General features: G+C 37.0%; 2 protein-coding genes across 2 annotated transcripts; one reads left to right on the forward strand and one right to left on the reverse strand.

Annotated features, from left to right (window-relative positions):
* Positions 1-1,857: 1,857 nt before the first annotated feature.
* LOC113711924 (uncharacterized) lies at positions 1,858-5,387 on the reverse strand. The gene is made up of 2 exons (XM_027235164.2): positions 2,517-5,387; positions 1,858-2,366 (listed from the first exon to the last, which is right to left on the reverse strand). The coding sequence occupies exons 1-2, from the start codon at positions 5,251-5,253 to the stop codon at positions 2,089-2,091; spliced, it is 3,015 nt and encodes a 1,004-aa protein (XP_027090965.1). The 5' UTR covers positions 5,254-5,387; the 3' UTR covers positions 1,858-2,088.
* A 3,511-nt stretch (positions 5,388-8,898) lies between these two features.
* Positions 8,899-11,436, forward strand: LOC113711781 (protein LYK5-like). Its single transcript, XM_027234980.2, has one exon. The coding sequence runs from the start codon at positions 9,086-9,088 to the stop codon at positions 11,114-11,116; it is 2,031 nt and encodes a 676-aa protein (XP_027090781.1). The 5' UTR covers positions 8,899-9,085; the 3' UTR covers positions 11,117-11,436.
* Positions 11,437-17,603: the final 6,167 nt, after the last annotated feature.

A 17,603-nucleotide genomic window follows, 5' to 3' on the forward strand; every position in this document is an offset into this window, starting at 1 on the left:
TTGAAATAAATACAATCACTAAGTCATTAATGTATTTTTTGTGACAAAAAAGTGTTATTGTATAAAGTGTAATTAGGAATTTAATATAAATATATTAATAAATTTAGTATAACTAATTAATAATTTTTATAGATAGACATGTATAATTATTAGTGTAACTGATAATATCAATTATATTACATATGCTAAATTATATTATATAATACTTGTAACTAATAATAATATTATTATAAATTTGTAAGTAATTAAATTAAATATTACATATATACATATAAATATATATATTCTAACGAGTGGCGGGGCGGGGGTTCCATCCCATCCCACGCCACCTCCCATCCTATCAGCCCCTGCGGTTGCCATCCCTAGGTTTGAATCTTTCCACTATTGGGATTAAAAAAAAAAATGAAAGGGTCAAAGTTTTGAGATTAATTCTGGGATGGAGTGAAAGGCAGGACCCGCTCAAGCTAGGGTTAAATGCACTAAACCTCTTCATGTTTAGGGTGATTTGAATTTTTTCCCCCTACATTATCTTTATTGCACTTTTTTCCCTCCCCTAAGTCACATCAACTTTTTGCCTTAAAAAAAAACGGTTCCAATTTCTTATTTTTATCCATTCTTCTTCATACTGCCAAAACTTCCCCTATCATCCATATTTTTAGTGCTGAAATTTTATTTTATTTTTTATTTTGGAGAAATCAAGAAATAAATTTCCAAAATATTCCACTTCTATTAGAAAAATCACCAAATTAAATAAATTCAAAACTTTGTTATTATCCAAAATATTCCTCCTCAAGTTATGAACATTAATAAGTGAAGGTGATATAGAAATACTGTAATACATCCCTTATATGCATTCCGTGGACTGTCAAAAACTTTGATAACAATTTTAAAAATAAGATCTTTTTTTTTTTTTTTTCAAACGGCAACATCATTAAAAATAAGATCTACATGGTACTCTTTTTTGTTAATCATTCTATAATTTTTTTCCACACGAAATGACTTATGTCACATTTTACAATACAGATTGTATTCAGATGCAAAAACTACTAGTTAACCAAATTCACATTCATATACATAGATAGGAGATTATTTAATATATTATTTAAAATAATAACTGTAGTACCTTTTGCAATGTGATATATGTAAAATAAAAAAAATAATTAAAAAAATAAAATGATATATTGAAAAATGTGTCTGCGATGCAGCAAATAATTTTTTGACAAATAATTTCTATCCAAACACCCTGGCATTTTTCTTTCTTTCTTCTTTCCCCTAAACATCTGGTTATGCACGTATGGATTTAATCTGGAAACTTAGAGCTTGATTCAACTTCATCTTGAGCTCATGCTAAGCCTTTTTCTGCTGATTTTCACCACTGTCATGCATCCCATTCTGCTACTGCTACAGAAACCATCAATTATAGCTGAATCTTAACCCAATGTCCAACATTTTTCAAAGGCTCATACTATATGGATTGGATCATAATGCTATAGCAAGATGAGAGACAGAAATCTCTTCCCCCCCCCAACAACAAACAAACACAAAAACAACCTTCTTGTACGTCAAGGTTCCTCAGATCATTAAGCAAAAGGTCAGTCATTGCCGCTTAAAGATTCTCACACCCGAAGTTAATTAGTTCACTGCCACACTAATAAGATGAGCTGAGGCAAAATTGACAACATATAAACATTATTAACTTGAGTGGACCCGAAACAAGAAACTGTTATTTAAGCCTTTAGGTGAATTGAACAATTTACTTTCAACTCATTCGAGAATGTGGGAAAACGCTAGTGTTAAATGACTTGATTAACTGCAATGTGGAGAGTAAAATGGGTGGATTTGATCAAAACAAATCTGTAAAGCCAAGAAGAGTAAAAGTTCATTTACATCAAAATGAGAGATTTGTGGATCATAATACAAACGTTTGAGTACACTACGAATTTCAAGGTTTTACTGTTTATCGGAGCTATTTTAAAGCTCTGCCATGGTAAATGTGTCCATGATAGATTTTAATCTGCAAAGAACTTGCGTCATATTTATTCTATCTTCTGGCAAGTGCTTGGAGCAAGCCAAGCCAACTTTAAGCAATTAAATCAAACACTGCTCTAGTAAATTGCATTTTGTTTCTCCCAGTGGACTGCTTCTGCTATTGGCTGCTGTAGTTCTTCTGTGATCTTCACACAGAAGTACCGGATCCACAATGTCCATCACGCGCTCAGGAATTGCCATTTCAACATATGTATGAAGATCAAGGCCTCCAGTGAACAAAGGATGTGTAGGCTTCTTCCCTGTCATCATCTCCAGCAATAGGATTCCGAAGCTGTAGACATCTCCACTACTTGATACCTCGGCACCTAAGCCATACTCTGCATTAATGTTGAAGCTTATTAGACAGCCAAAGTATGAATTGTCAAAAATAGCTCAGTTTTAAAATTTGTTGTTTTGTATATGATGTTGAATGAACATAGGTAAGAAAGATTAATTTAAAAAAATCAGTCAGATTTGTACTTTCTTACCTGGAGCTACATATCCAATAGTTCCTCTGATTCCAGCAGAGCTCGTTTCCTGTAAATTTGGAGCTGAATGAACATATTTTGCCGGCCCAAGATCTCCAACATGGGCTGTCAGATCGCTGTCCAGTAGAACATTACCTGGTTTTAGATCGCAATGAACAATCTGCTTGTGGCAATGGTGATGTAGATAATCAACGGCACAAGCCACATCAATAGCAACATTAATTCGCTGAAGAAGGTTTGGTATAGGAAAAATGTGCTGCTGATGTTCATCTGCTCGATGCAACCAAGTTTCTAGACTGCCGTTGGGCATGAACTCGTAGATTAAAGCTTTAAAATCATTCCCTTGGAAATCCAGACCTGAGGAAGAACTTATAATCTTCACGAGGTTCCGATGCCGGATGTTTGTCATTGCATCACACTCAGCAATAAAACTCTTGAAGGCTCCATGGTGTTGAAGGTTAAAGACTTTGATAGCCACTGACAAGTTTCCTCCTTCAGTCAGCACTCCTTTGTATACGAAGCCAGAGCTACCAGCACCAATTAGATTTTCTGCAGAGAAACCATTAGTAGCTTGAACAAGTTGTCTGTAGCTGACTCTCAGGAAGAGTCTACCTGAGAAGTTTGGTAATTTTGGTTGGGTCCTTCTCCTTTGAAGTGACCGTAGTCTTAAAATTGAGATTGAGATTACTACTATCACCAGGAAGGAACTTGTAATCACCACTGGTATGATGAACCTGAGAGGCTTCATATTTTTCTTTGACTCTCTCAGAGGGTGGCACTTCGGCAGTTGTAGTTCAGGAATGCCTCCACAGAGTCTCCTGTTCCCAACAACTGATACTGCACTAGCATTTCCAAAAATACCTTGTTTTGGCACCTCACCCGAGAAATCATTGAAGGACAAATTCAGGGTCTTAATTGATATACTTGCCATATACTGGGGGATTTGTCCAGAAAAATTATTACTAGAAAGGTCAAGAATTTGGACACTTCTCAAAGAACTAATGAATTCAGGAAAAGATCCCTGGAAAGAGTTACCAGCAAGGGAAAGGATTTCAAGGCTACTACAACCACCAAAGGTCCCAGGAATTTCACCTGACAGGTGATTTTCTGAAAAATCCAATCCAGCTAAATTTTTCAAGGTGCCGACCTCTGATGGGATTGTTCCAGATAAACTGTTCTGAGAAAGATTTAATGAAATGGACAGGGAAGATATCCCAAAAATCTCTTTTGGTATCAAACCACTGAAATTGTTTTTAGAAAGTCCTAGGGGCAACAACTGCTTGCAGTTTCCAAGAGCTGGTGGAATGGATCCCCACAGGTGGTTATCATCTAAATATAGTTCATTCAACAGGGAGAGGTTTCCTAAAGACTCTGGAATTTCTCCTGACAATTTATTGGAATGAAGAGACAGCCGCTGGACTTTATGAAGATAACCAATTGTACTAGGAACTGTTCCTGTGAGTTGATTACTTTCAAGAAATAAAGTTGTTAAGCTGATGAGATTACCTACCGTTGAAGGAATTTCTCCGTATATTTGGTTTCCACCAAGTGACAAGTATTGGGATGATAAGTTACCGATACTGTTGGGCAAGATCCCCTTCAGTTGGTTGTGATCTAGGCCAATTGCAACTAATTGGCTGCAGTTTGTCATGGTACTGAGAAACTGCAATCCATCCAGCACTTCCCCACTTCCAAAATTATTATCTGCTGCAAATAGCAAAATAAAATTTTGCAGGCCTCCAAAATCAACTGCTATTCTGCCGCTGAATCCATTGTCTCCAATTTCGATCCGGCCTAGCTCAGAGGCATTTGACAAAGAGGCTGGAAGTACCCCCCAGAACTGATTGTCTCTCAACTGGAGATACTCAAGCCGAGGAAGCATGAGACCTAATGCTGAAGGAAGAGTTCCATGTAGCTGATTACTTGGCAGAGACAAGACCTGCAGTTGAGAGAGATTATAGACAGAAACAGGGATGTTACCATTTAGTCTGTTTTCGCCAAATCCAATGCCTTGTAACGTTTTCAACTGACCTAGTACTTCGGGAATATTTCCCTCCAAATGATTTATGGCCGCAGATAGTACACTCAGGGAAGTAAAATTCCCCATGGAAGGAGGGATAATTCCTGTGAGGTTATTGTCGCGAATCACGAGGGATTCAAGGTTCCTCAGAGAACCGAATTCTGGTGGTATACTCCCAACTAGCTTATTGGAGCTTAGGTTAAGATGCAAAAGCTTGAAGCACTGGGATAGATTGCCTGGAATTTCGCCTTCCAGGGAGTTCCATGACAGATACAGTTCCTGGAGCCTGAAGAGATTTCCAAACTGGGGCGGGATTCCACCTTGGAAGGTGTTGTTACCTAGCATCAACGTACGAAGAAAGCTGAGGTTTCCAAGAAAAGGTGACAAGAAGCCAACCAAGCCTCTGCTTTGAAGATCTATGCTGGTCACTCTTTTGTGCTTGCGACCGCATAGAACACCCTTCCATGAGCAGAAATCATGAGAGTCATTCCATGAGTTCATAATCCCATAAGGGTCATGCTGAATTTTTGACTTGAAATCCAATAAAGCAACAGGATCACCATCACGATCACGATTATGTGCTTCTCTTCTGGCCATGGTTTTTGTGGAAGCCGTGTCCAAAGGAAGATTTTTGGCATGCAACACCAATACTGTCAGTAGTGCTAGCGCGAGACAGATCCTTTCAGTAGCATGAATTGAGATTAAAAATCTTGCCATTGTCCAGAATGGATGAGATTCCCCTCTCGAGTAGGAAAATACTTACAGTAGACTAGTGAAATTTGACAATCAGTACACAGGTTAGAAACAATCATAGCTCCATGAGTTACTCCATTTGTGCTAGGACAGATTCAAGCACTGATAGATTGGAGGTTAGATGCTAGTCAAAGTGCATCGAGGGCTAGCCTTGAGCCCTGCGATTTGACCGCAGACTTAAAAGCCATCTACAGACGCTTTACGCCCAATCATTCCAATAACACTTGCATCTTAGAGTTGACCAGACTCGAGCTTAAGTTCATTGTTTCTAAATGAAAACCTGTACAATAAACCTTAGTAGACTTGGGACCAATGGAAGCTTCAACCTTGGTTGTATATAGGTCCCATGAGAAGTGTAACGAAGTCATTTTATGCTTTATGATGGATTCATTGGATTTCTACCTTGTATATAAATAAGAAGAAAGTCTAAGTTACTGTAGTGCATTCCTGTGCGTAGGCATTCGATTCGAACTGAGTGCCATAATGCTTTTGTGTTGTACGTATTTAAATTTTTTGTGTATAATTATATTATAATATTATACCAAATATATGTAAAGTATTTTATTAATGTATACTATTTTTTTTGTTCTCACAAGTTCAATAACATAATGTGATTACACGCCAAACCATGTGACAAGTATAATGATCAAATTGAATTACACAGAACCAAAACCGCACTGGCACTCATTCCGTCCAATGCAGTGTCGTGTAAAGAGTCGAACTTTTGAAATTGTCATCATCGCAATGCATACTATTTAACATTTGATTTTTCTGAAAGGAACTCAAACAGTTATGTGCTCCATTGACTTGAATATTCTTCACCAGTAACGCCCAAGTTTGCATACCATCCGACGAAATTGAAATTTGACACTCCCAACCGAAATAGTCAAATGGTTTAGGTTATATTTGATTCGTTTGGAAAGAGTTTAAGGGCCACACTCAATTCAATGAAAATTTGACATTTTGCAGCCAATTATTCTAATGGTTTTGTTTGTATCCCTGGACAAGAATTTATGGAAACATATGAACACTAATGTGCCCACATTGTATGGTTTGTGAAAGGAACTCCAAATTGTAGTCATGTGGAGAAAATTAAAAGTCGTTGGAGAGGTTGATGCAATTGTTAACTTATAATATGGGCAAAGGTGGGAAAAGGGTACTTTTGAAGAGGCAAATAGGATTGAACCTAATGCATACATGATACAACTGGTTTCTCGCCCAAATAAAGGTAAAGCGGATGGCCAAATTCTCAAAAATTGGGAGTTCATTGACAATTGCAGAACCATTTTTTTGGTCCTCGATAGATTGGGGAAAAGTAGCAAGTATTAACTTCTATTCTTCGAGTTAGTAAAAGGGATGCATTAGAGTCAATTCGAGATCGAGTACTACACTACTTAAAATTCGATTCGAGTTAAAAAAAATTTGGATTCGAACACGAGTTTAAACTTACTGAACTCTTGAGAGTTGTGCAAGAGATAGAGTTCGATTTTGATTTTTTTTACCTTGCTCGAGTTTGATCAAATCGAGCCCAATCAAGTTTAATCGAGTCCAATCAAATTTAAGTAGTATAAATTTATATTTTATATTATTTTATAGAAGGGACAAGATAGACTTTCACAATAATAAATAAAAAATTTTTAAAAATATAAATGTGTAGCGCAGTTAAATTGGATTAAATTCGACCAACTTTCGAACTTAACATATTAGGTTTGAACTTAGAACTCGTCAAGTTATTTGAATTAATTGAATTCAAGCACAATGTCAATCAACGAGTTTGAACTCAAATTTTTACCGAATAAGTTAGCGAGTTACTCAATTGACTTCCAATCGTTTTGCACACAAGAGATGTTGAGAATGGACCATTAGCGTCACAAGACTCACAATCAATAAGGTGAATGGAAACGTGTATTATATGAAGTCAAATTATGTTCACATTCTTTATCTCACATATGCTAGAAGTTTGGTATACACTAAAAGAGGGAGAAGTAAAGGCATATTGCGTTTTAAATCCTCATATTTTTGTTACTCCACAAAGTGGTAAGTTTACAATAAAAACATTGGCCAGAAAATATTTTATACTTATGTTCTGAGTAGAGCTGGCAATTTGTCCCAAGTCCCAATGGGCTACCCATGCCCAAAGGAACTTTGGGCGGGATGGGTATTATAATTTGGTATTGGGTTTAAGTTGGGACACATCCCAACTATACCCATTAATGAATGGGAAAGGATGGGAAATACTTGGGTACCCATTGGGCTCAAATGGCAAGGGCTCCGTTTGGATTAGCTGTTTTTGGTAGGTGTTTTTGAAATATTTTATTGTAGCAGTGTATATGAAAAATTTTTACTATAAATTTTTTTTGAAATATTTGATATATTAATATGGATGGGATGTTTCTTGAGTTATTGTATATTACTGTAACATTGTATTTGAAAAACTTATTTTTTGAAAAAAAAGTCAATCCAAACGGAATCTTAGATTCAAAAATTATCTTTAACAATTTTTATAGTCATACCAGCGAATATAATCTAGTAGTCTTCCTAGTCATTATCCACAAGAATTTCCAGCATTTCAATTAGTTTAGACCTGTCATCCTTGGACAATGATAAGGATAAATATTCAACATCCTAAGGACCTTGGCCATCTTGATATATGTTGGAATATGGCTGTATATCTATCTTTTCCTTTATTTGTTAATCCAATTTTTGGTGGGAATCTTGAGTATAAAGCACTTGCATGTTTATTTAATAAAACTAAAAGAAATTTAATAAATCAAAAATATTAAAATTATATAAAAATAAAAAATGAATTAAAGGAAAAAAAATATGTAGAAAATGGATTTGGGTATTGGGCGGGATCAATCTAAACCCATCCCAAAATGATCCCGCCCAAGTTAGTCCCAAAACACATATGGGTAAGGTTGGACCCAAACCCATATGACTCGGTTCCATCTCAAACCCAAGCAAATCCCGCCCATCCCGCCCATTTTGCCACCTCTAGTTCTGAGTTAGGCATGAGAAAACACAATTTAAACCACCAAAATATTAAGAGTAAACAGGGAAAAAAATCTTAGGTTAAATTTGCTATTTCTGCCTTAATTATACCCACTTGTAGTTAGGCAGTTACTGCACTTTGCCCCTGATAAATCATTTTATCCCTGATAAATCATTTTATCAACAACTTGTCCTCTAAGACTAGCGGTTAACTATATAGGATAATTTTACCATCCAAGAGCATAAGAAACAAATCTTTTATACCCTTGCATATTTAGTGCACTAACAAATCTTTCATTATGATGTATTTTTAATGCAATAGGGGAAAAAAACACAAACTCATAGAAAGAACTTAATTTATTTTCTTTTTAAGTTCTTGAAGAATAATCTTAGTCAATGAAATCAACATTTTGAAAAGGAGGCGTTAGCATCCTTAGTTAATTACGCAGGTATCTTGTTACGCAGGAGGTTTAGTGTAATTAATTTTTTTTTTCTTAAAACTCCTGGCATGAGGAATGAACGTCGTCACGATCGAAGCAGGCGCAAAGGTAGTCAACTTTCCACAATAAAACCGCGTTAAAATAATCACTCTTTCAACTGCTTCTGTCCACTTCCAATCTTTCAAGTTCCATCATTTTCTATTTCTATTTCTATTTCTCTTCCACCAAACAACACGTTAGTTTCAATTTTTCTCCCCTTCAGTGTTTTACTTAGCTATTTGCTGCATCCCTTTTCTTTAAATATCTTTGTCTATCCAAAAAAAAAAAAAACACAATATTTCCAGTGACAATTCATCAAGAAAGCCATGGCTGCTGCAACTGCAATTTTTCAGTACATGTTTTTACTCATTCTTGTTTATCAATTTCACCAATCGTACAGTCAGCAAAGCTATCTTAACAACAAACAGTTTGATTGTAACGTAAACTGGAGCACAGCGATGGGATTTAAATGCAATGGAGCAGCTAAATCTTGCAGGTCATACCTGACTTTCAGGGCAACTTCGACCTACAACAGTCCAGTCACCATAGCTTATTTGTTGGATACAGATGCGACTGAAATTGCCAGAATCAACAATGTTTCGGATGTGGGCAGAATTCCTTCTGGTACTTTGATCATTGTTCCCGTAAATTGTTCTTGTTCAGGTCAATTTTATCAGCATAATGCAAGTTATGTGTTGAAAGGAACTGTGGAGACTTATTATGCTGTTGCTAATGAAACTTATCAAGGTTTGACTACTTGCCAGTCACTGCAAGCTCAGAATTCGTATAATTTCAGGAATTTGAAAGTGAATATGAAGCTTAATATTCCAGTTAGGTGTGCTTGTCCTACCAAAAATCAGACTGCCTCTGGATTTAAGTATCTTTTAGCTTATCTTATAACATGGGGTGATTCTTTTGAGGCTATTGCTAGCATGTTTAATGCTGATGTGCAGGGTATATATGCTGCTAATGAGTTGTCTCCTAACCATCTTATTCATCCCTTAAATCCTCTTTTGATCCCATATAAATCTGAGGCTACTTATATCAATACCTCATTGCTTTCATTGCATCCACCTCCTTCCCCTCCACAGCTGCCTGTGGTGCCTGCACCACCTACTAGTAATAACTCCTCTCGCAAATGGGTTTTTATTGGAGTTGGAATTGGTGTTGGTGTTTTGCTGCTTTTGTTGGTTGGCTTTCTTGTTTGGTTCCTGCGGTATAGGCACCGGAAAGGTACTTCACTGGCAGAGACTAAGGATCACGGTGATAACAACTTTGCTTCTGAATCTGTTGATGTTTACAAGGCTTTGCCAGAATCAGAAAGTAAGTCATGGTCTGAAGGGGTTAAGTTTGCAATTGAAAGTCTCACTATGTATAAGTATGAGGAATTGCAGCATGCCACAGGTTCTTTCGCGGAAGCCAACAGAATCAGGGGATCTGTTTATCGAGGCAATTTTAAGGGGGATTATGCAGCAGTGAAGATGATAAAAGGAGAGGCACTAGAGGAGATTAATGTACTCAAGCAAATTAGTCATTCAAATATAATAAGGCTTTCCGGTTTCTGTTTGCATGATGGTAACACATACCTTGTGTATGAGTATGCAGAGAAAGGTGGCCTGAGTGATTTGTTGCATTCTCAGAATAAAGGAAGTGATAGCTGTGGTCTACTTGAGAAAGAAGGTTATCCTTCTTCATGCAGACTGAATTGGAAACAGAGGGTTCAGATTGCTTATGATGTTGCTGATGCTCTAAATTATCTTCACAATTATGCCAATCCTCCTTACATTCATAAGAATTTGAAAAGCAGCAACATTCTTTTGGATAGTAACATGAGGGCCAAGGTTTCCAATTTTAGTCTTGCAAGGCCTTTGCATGCTGACAACCAAAATGAAGGGAGCTTGAATGTGCAAATGACAAGGCATGTTATTGGGACTCATGGTTATATGCCGCCAGAGTACATCGAGAATGGATTGGTGACCCCAAAACTTGATGTGTTTGCCATTGGTGTGGTGATTTTGGAGCTATTATCTGGAAGGGAGGCAATCCGTCATCAGGGTGAAGTGGGAAAGCTTGGGGAAGAGGAGTTACTCTATGCAACTATTAATAAGGTGTTAGATGGGGAAAATGTGAGGGAAAAGCTACAAGACTTTATGGATCCTCAATTCAGAAATGAGTACCCATTAGACTTGGCCCATTCAGTTGCTCAACTGGCTAGGAATTGTGTGGCTTATGATCTCAATACTCGTCCCCCGATGGCTGAGGTTTTCGTGACACTGTCCAAGATTCTTTCCTCATCTTTGGACTGGGATCCTTCAGATGAACTTGAACGCTCTAGATCAGTAGATCATGCCAGATAGCATAAGAAGCTAATGCAATCTCTGTTTTATATCATAGAATACTCAGAGAAAATCAAATGGCGAGCATTGGCCTGGCCAGCTTTCTTTGCCTAATAGTCTCAATGTACCATGTTTCTGATAATAGGTACATCCTGTGCACAGGTTTCACCTAATGTATTTATTTGTAGCTTCTAGCTTGTATTGGTCTTTCAGATCTAAAGGAAACCCCTGTTGTATGTGTTGCATTTTTTTTCATGTATTTGCCGCCATTAGTGCAGCATCCTCTGAATGAATGAAATTCTCTTATTTATTAAAAAAAAAAAGAAAACTTGTAATGCCAAGTGAAGTTTGTTGATGTAATTAGTAGCTAATCTGCTGCAAGCTTTTCATGCATGAAGTGATGACGAACTTGTTAAATATACTAGGTGTATAATACAAAGTTTGTTGAATAGCAAGTTGCACAATAAGATTGCTTTGAATAAAGCCACAGTGCAGTACCACTTTCACACTGTTTTCTTTGAATTGATTAAAGCATATTTCAGACTTTCATCCGTGGAATACAAATGAGAAATTATCTTGACCTGTGCTGTGAAAAGTTTTGAGTACCTAAATTATTATTTCAGGTTCTATCCAAATTGTCAATATCTAAGTAGAATTGAACTCAAATTTCAATTTTGTTACATTCTGCAGCAAATGATACAGAAAATATAGGTAGTAAGCCAGTAAAGCATACCATGCCAAGAGAGGTAGATGGGAACCGTGACCAACAGTTTGAATTTGGAAAGGCCAGAGAAATACATGGACAAATACATTATACATGGATTTAATGGGCATTCAGGTAGTAGATGGTTGTCAAATTATAGAATCAACATAAAAGAAGATGATAAATTGACGTCTGCAGAGCCTTCAAGGTCCAAAGTCAACTGCCCAAATCTAAAATAGAAATAGATGGAGATGATCAAATGTCTGAGTCCGTCGACTAAATAATTATTTGTCACTAGGCCACCATGCAAGTTTTCAGCACCTTCTATCTCTGATTTCCAGTATATGTGCACGCGACAAATGAATTTGATCTTCTCTTACTAATGCTAGCATGATTTTCAACAGAAACTATACTGGTTATGGTAACAGATAGATCATAGGTGGCTAGAATTTATACAACTGGGAAAGGCTGGTCACAGCTACTCTGTGGAGGGAGGATCTTCGCCATAGTGGTCAAAGGTCTCCCAGTGCCCTTTCCTCAGCATCATTATCATCATTTTTCTCCTTCAGTTTAAGTCCTTCACCTCACCGAACTTTACCTGCCAACTTCTCAATTTCGCTTTTAGGGACTTCATTTACTTATCTTCAAATTCTCCAACCAACAAATTACTTAAGCAAGTCCAATCCCATCAAGCATGATCAATCAGGGAATCTCTTTTATGGTGTTTTGGTAGGTGGGACTCAAGTAGTAGTTAAGCAAATTGATATGTCATTGGTTAAGAGAGAATTGTATTTCATTTCAGAATTGGTAGTACGTGAGAAGTTATCTGATTCTGTATTTGTCCCTCTTCTGGGGCATTGCTTGGACACTGAAAATGAGAAGTTTCTGTTTTATAAGTATATGCCTAACAAGGACTTGTCAAGTTGTCTGCCTATGGAAGTTGTTTCAGATTATGATAAACCATTACCATGGTTGGATTGGACTGTGAGGTTGAAGATTGCAAGTGAAGCTGCTGCAGGTCTGTCTTTTCTACATCACGAATGTGTTCCACCCCTTGTTCACAGGTAGCACAAGTGTTTTTTCATTAAATGTGCTAGATTCCTTTATTTATTTTTATTTTTTCTGTTTAATATGGAAGAGGGTTATTTGATTTTCAGATTATTGTGTTGTGGTGTTCACCTGGCATTCTTGTGTTTTGCTTCTTGTAGAGCTATTCAATCTAGCAGCATACTTCTTGATGACAAGTTTGAAGTGCGATCAGGAAGCCTTTGTTACATCTCTGATGAAGAAAAAAGGATCAGTCAAGATAAGTTGCACTCTATAAGAATCAGTCAGAAAGCGATTCCCAAGTTCCTGCAGTTCACAAAGTTATTGATGATGTTATACTTATTCTATTTTGACCAATATTTTGATAAAATATCAAAGTTTAGCCATGCCTTAGTAATTTCCATGGAGAAACAAACTATACAAGAAGAACTTGGGAAGTATATTGTTCACTATAGTAGAGGCATAATTTTTGTTTTCAATTTCATTGGAAAAGTTGATGGATTTTGATGCAAGCACGAGCATCCGAGCACAAAATGTTGGTACATGAATTATCTACTGTGACAGAAACCTACCTTTGTATGGTGGAAGTTTGGCCTAGATCCTTGCCAATTTCATTCTTGCCTGAAAATTGAGTAGAGACAAAATGATATGTAGCCTGGCCAGCTATAAATGTCCTTAAGAAACTATGCTAAAATATGAGTAATTCATCCTTTTCAACCCTAGCTAGTACCTACATTTACCAGATTTTGCTATAAAGCTCACTGTAAAGCACTTGGTTTAAGAAATATAGTTTATCGGCTACCAACAAGTAGAACCTTTTGGAAGCTTGTCAGAAAGTTACTCTTCTTCTCCATGCCACATGATATTCCATTTTGGCCATACTTTAATCTTCAAGCCCCCAGTTTATCTGTCTCTCTGAGAACCAGTAGTGGATTTTTTTTATTTTTTTATTTTTGAAAATAGGGTACAAGGGTAGCCTATTCTAATGTGATTATTGTCTAAATCTACTATTGAATGGCCAGGTACGACTAATGCCCTGTGCTCCTGTGATGTATTGCTTCAGAAAGGTTTTACTTGAATTAATTACAGGCAAGCTGGGTTTCAGTGCTGATAATGAATCTGCCATCTAGGATTGGATGGAAAGTTCACTGTCTTATATAACTTCAGACAATAAGGACTTCGTTGTCAGGATCTTGGACCCGCCTTTAATAGTAGATGAGCATCTTCGGATGCAAGCATGGGCAGTTGCTCTTGTTGCTAAGGCCTGCCTTAGTCCCAAGCCTTCTAAGAGATCCCAAATGGCACATGTATGGATGGCTTTGGAACATATCACATCACCAAGCTTGGGTAATGGAAACTTTCAACCCACTGGTCATTTCAGGCCACTTGATCCAATTGATGATATTGCAAAGATCCTCGGGAGATCTGCACTAATAGGTGGATTAATGACTTTCTATTAGCTGTTTGAAAATTCGAAATTACATTGTTGTAGCAATTTGGACATATGTTGCAGGAAAGACATATAAGGCAACCACAAATAAGACATATTTGGGCAACAATGTCTCAAGAAACCATGAAATCCTGGAACCTAGAGGGATCAATGAGCCTTGTCAAAATCCAGAGTTCCTGGCTCACCCCAATTTAACTGTGTTCTCTTTTCAAGAACTCATGGATGCAACCAGGAATTCTAGAACAGTGGTTGGAGCTACGAAGCTTTGGACTATATACTAAGCTTGGCTTTGTGAAAAATCCACGTCAAAGAGTGGCAGTGGTTCTGTAATTGCTGTTAGAAAATTGTACTCTCAGAATATGGAAGTATTAGATTTGTGTCAGGTAATTCAGCTCAACCTGTAAGTCGTGACTTATCTCAAGCTGATGTGTGAGCTGATATCTAATTTCATTAATTTTACCAAGTTCATTTCCCTCCCATTTAAATTTGGTTAAATTCTCATCCAAAACAGGACATATTTGTTTCTGCTAATGTATACTGCCATCTTTTTGAAAACAATATTAACTGATTCTGGTAATGCTGTGCTGCTATCTCGTTTCTTCGACGTAGTAATTTCTCCAATTAAGGTCCAAATGGAGAACTTGATTTATCCTATTTCTACTGCTACAAACTTTTCTGAGCTGCTGTAACTGTTCTATTTTGCACATTCTTGAACAGTCACAAGTACACTTGCTTGGAAGCCTCTCTGATCCAAATGTAGTTGAGATCCTTGGATACTGTTTGAAGGGGAAAGAGCAATTCCTTGTTCATGAAGTTATGCAACAAGGAAGCTTGGAGAACCATCTCTTTAACAGTGAGATGTTGATTATGCAGCTTAAATGTTATCTTGAATAATCCTTCTGCATTAGTTACTGGTCAACTGGTAATAACATTCCACTCAAGATCTACTCTTGATTATTCTATTTACTTAGGGGGTTTCTTCCATTCATTCACTTTCCTGGGACACAAGGCTCTAAATTTTGATTGGAGCAGCTCAAGGCCTGGCATTCCTGCCCTCAGACATATTGCTTGATGGGGTAAGATACATATTTAAATTGAAGAAGTAAATCAGTCGATTGCATGTGAAGTTGGTTTTTTTTTTTTTTTTTTTATTTTAACTGAAGCTTAGAGGTTTCTGCTTAGAGTTCTATACTTCCATGTGCATGTCAAGTATGATAATCAGTATAGGTGACAACGAGCTTGATTATTAATCAATCTTTATAGCTGTTAACATTGTTCAATGAATTTGTTTAGTCTTACAATGCAAAGATATTGGGTTTTGGCATAGCAAAAATAGATCGTCCAACGCCCTTTGATGATGTACATCTGCGTTTCTATAGTTAGAGAAGATGTGTCTATTCTGCTCCGACTACTTCCTCACAGTACAGTACTATGCTACTGCCGACCAAAGTAAAGCTTGAAATGACATGCATGCCTAGACTTTGGACAAGTTCTTAGAAAGATCGCAAATAAGGATGACATTATTATTCTACTAATTAACTCATATTTAACAGAGCTCACGAACACCAAGTGCGATGTATATGGTTTTGGTTTTGTATTGGTGGAAACACTTACTGGTCTATCAGGAAAAGGCAAATATAGTCTACCAAGATTAGGTTCATGTGATCTGATTGAGTTTTTCAGGTCCCATTTGTCTGACAGAAGACAGTTGGAGAAAGTTTTGATTCCCGGTTAGACAAAAAATACCCCTTAAAAGGTGCACTGCATTTAGCTCTGCTTGCTCTAACATGCCTTGACCCTGAACCCAAAGGTTGTGGAGAAACTTCAACACATTCAATCTGCTCCAGGAAAACCAGAAATCCATGGATAGACAGCTCATCCAACAAGGTCAAGAACGTTTCAGTCTTAGTCCTCCACTTGTACCAAGAAATCCAGGGCTAACCATAAACAAGATCAGCAAAAACTGTCTTTTAGACCTTAGCTTCCTGCTCTTCTGGCATGGCGTGACTGGTAGATGGATATCACAAAAAGTAAGGAACGACTCTCAGGCTCAGGTAAACAAACATGTCCTCTTTTGGGAAATATTTGCTTAAATTAATCTGGAAATAAAGTGGCCATCTTTTCAGAGATGGTATGGCTATTATGTGTTCCCAGCATTGCAGAACGACTTGGTAAGACAGCATGTCATAGCAGATGGACTGTGGGCCTTCTTTCATGTGCAGTCCAGTTGATGGTAACTTAAAACACATCCATGTCCTTATAGGCCATATCCAGATATATAGATTCATTAAGCAGGTTTTTCTTTTTTTGGGATGAATGCCCTTCCACAATTTTTAAGGCAGGTCAAATCAATGAAGCCTATAATTGCAATCTAATAGCTCTGCATCAATTGGTAACTTTTCACGGTATATCCATGTGTTTTTCCATGTCTCTCAGAATGTACAGTCCATCTTTTAGTTCCTGAACTCTGAAGACCAAATAAAAACTTCTATAGCAACAATACGGATTTCTGTGATTCTTTTATTGATTTATCTTTTTGGATTTCATCATTTACCTGTCCAGCTTTCCTTCACACAAGTGCACATGGAAATTTCCCAATCTGGTGGATAATTGTCTCCCAGCCTGAGCATCTACTGCATTGTTTCTTGTTGAATATTCTGAATCTTTCATTTACCTTTTGAGTATGTGCAATGAGGCATTTGATATAGCAAATCAATCATCCAAGTGATCTTTCATAGTTTGGATTGTTGATCTTCAAAAGTTCTATCTTATTGCCAATTGTTACACAACTCTTTATGGCTTTGTTTCATTCAGAAAAAGGTGTTCACATAAGTGGTTTAAGTGATCAGATAGTATTTCTGAAGTTGTGGCATCCTTTGGCAGCTAAATAACCACTTAGAATATGAATAGCCTATTTATATTCTAACCTTTTAAACTACTTGGATGGACGGATCAAGAGCAGAAAATCCTTTTTCAAAAGCAAATCAGATCACGTAAAATGCAATCAAAGGAGTCACCAAATTATGAGACATGATTTAGATTTCCAGATTAAGAGCCTAAATGAATCTATCTCATGTAACAGAAAAAGCATCACACGAATATTAAACACACTTAATTGGTGATAGACAGGAGACAGACCATATCTGTTCGAAGTTATCACAGTTAAGAAAACTTTCTTTGGCAATGATTCAAATAAAGGGTATGAAATAGTTGGAAAATACAATGTGGGTAGAATTGAATGGATAGATGGCATGCAAGTTCTTGGAAAAACTTGAGTTGCCATCATCCTTCACAAGCTTGCATGCAAA

The sequence above is a fragment of the Coffea arabica genome, chromosome 10e (genome assembly GCF_036785885.1).
Source record: "Coffea arabica cultivar ET-39 chromosome 10e, Coffea Arabica ET-39 HiFi, whole genome shotgun sequence".
NCBI classification, from domain to species: domain Eukaryota; kingdom Viridiplantae; phylum Streptophyta; class Magnoliopsida; order Gentianales; family Rubiaceae; genus Coffea; species Coffea arabica.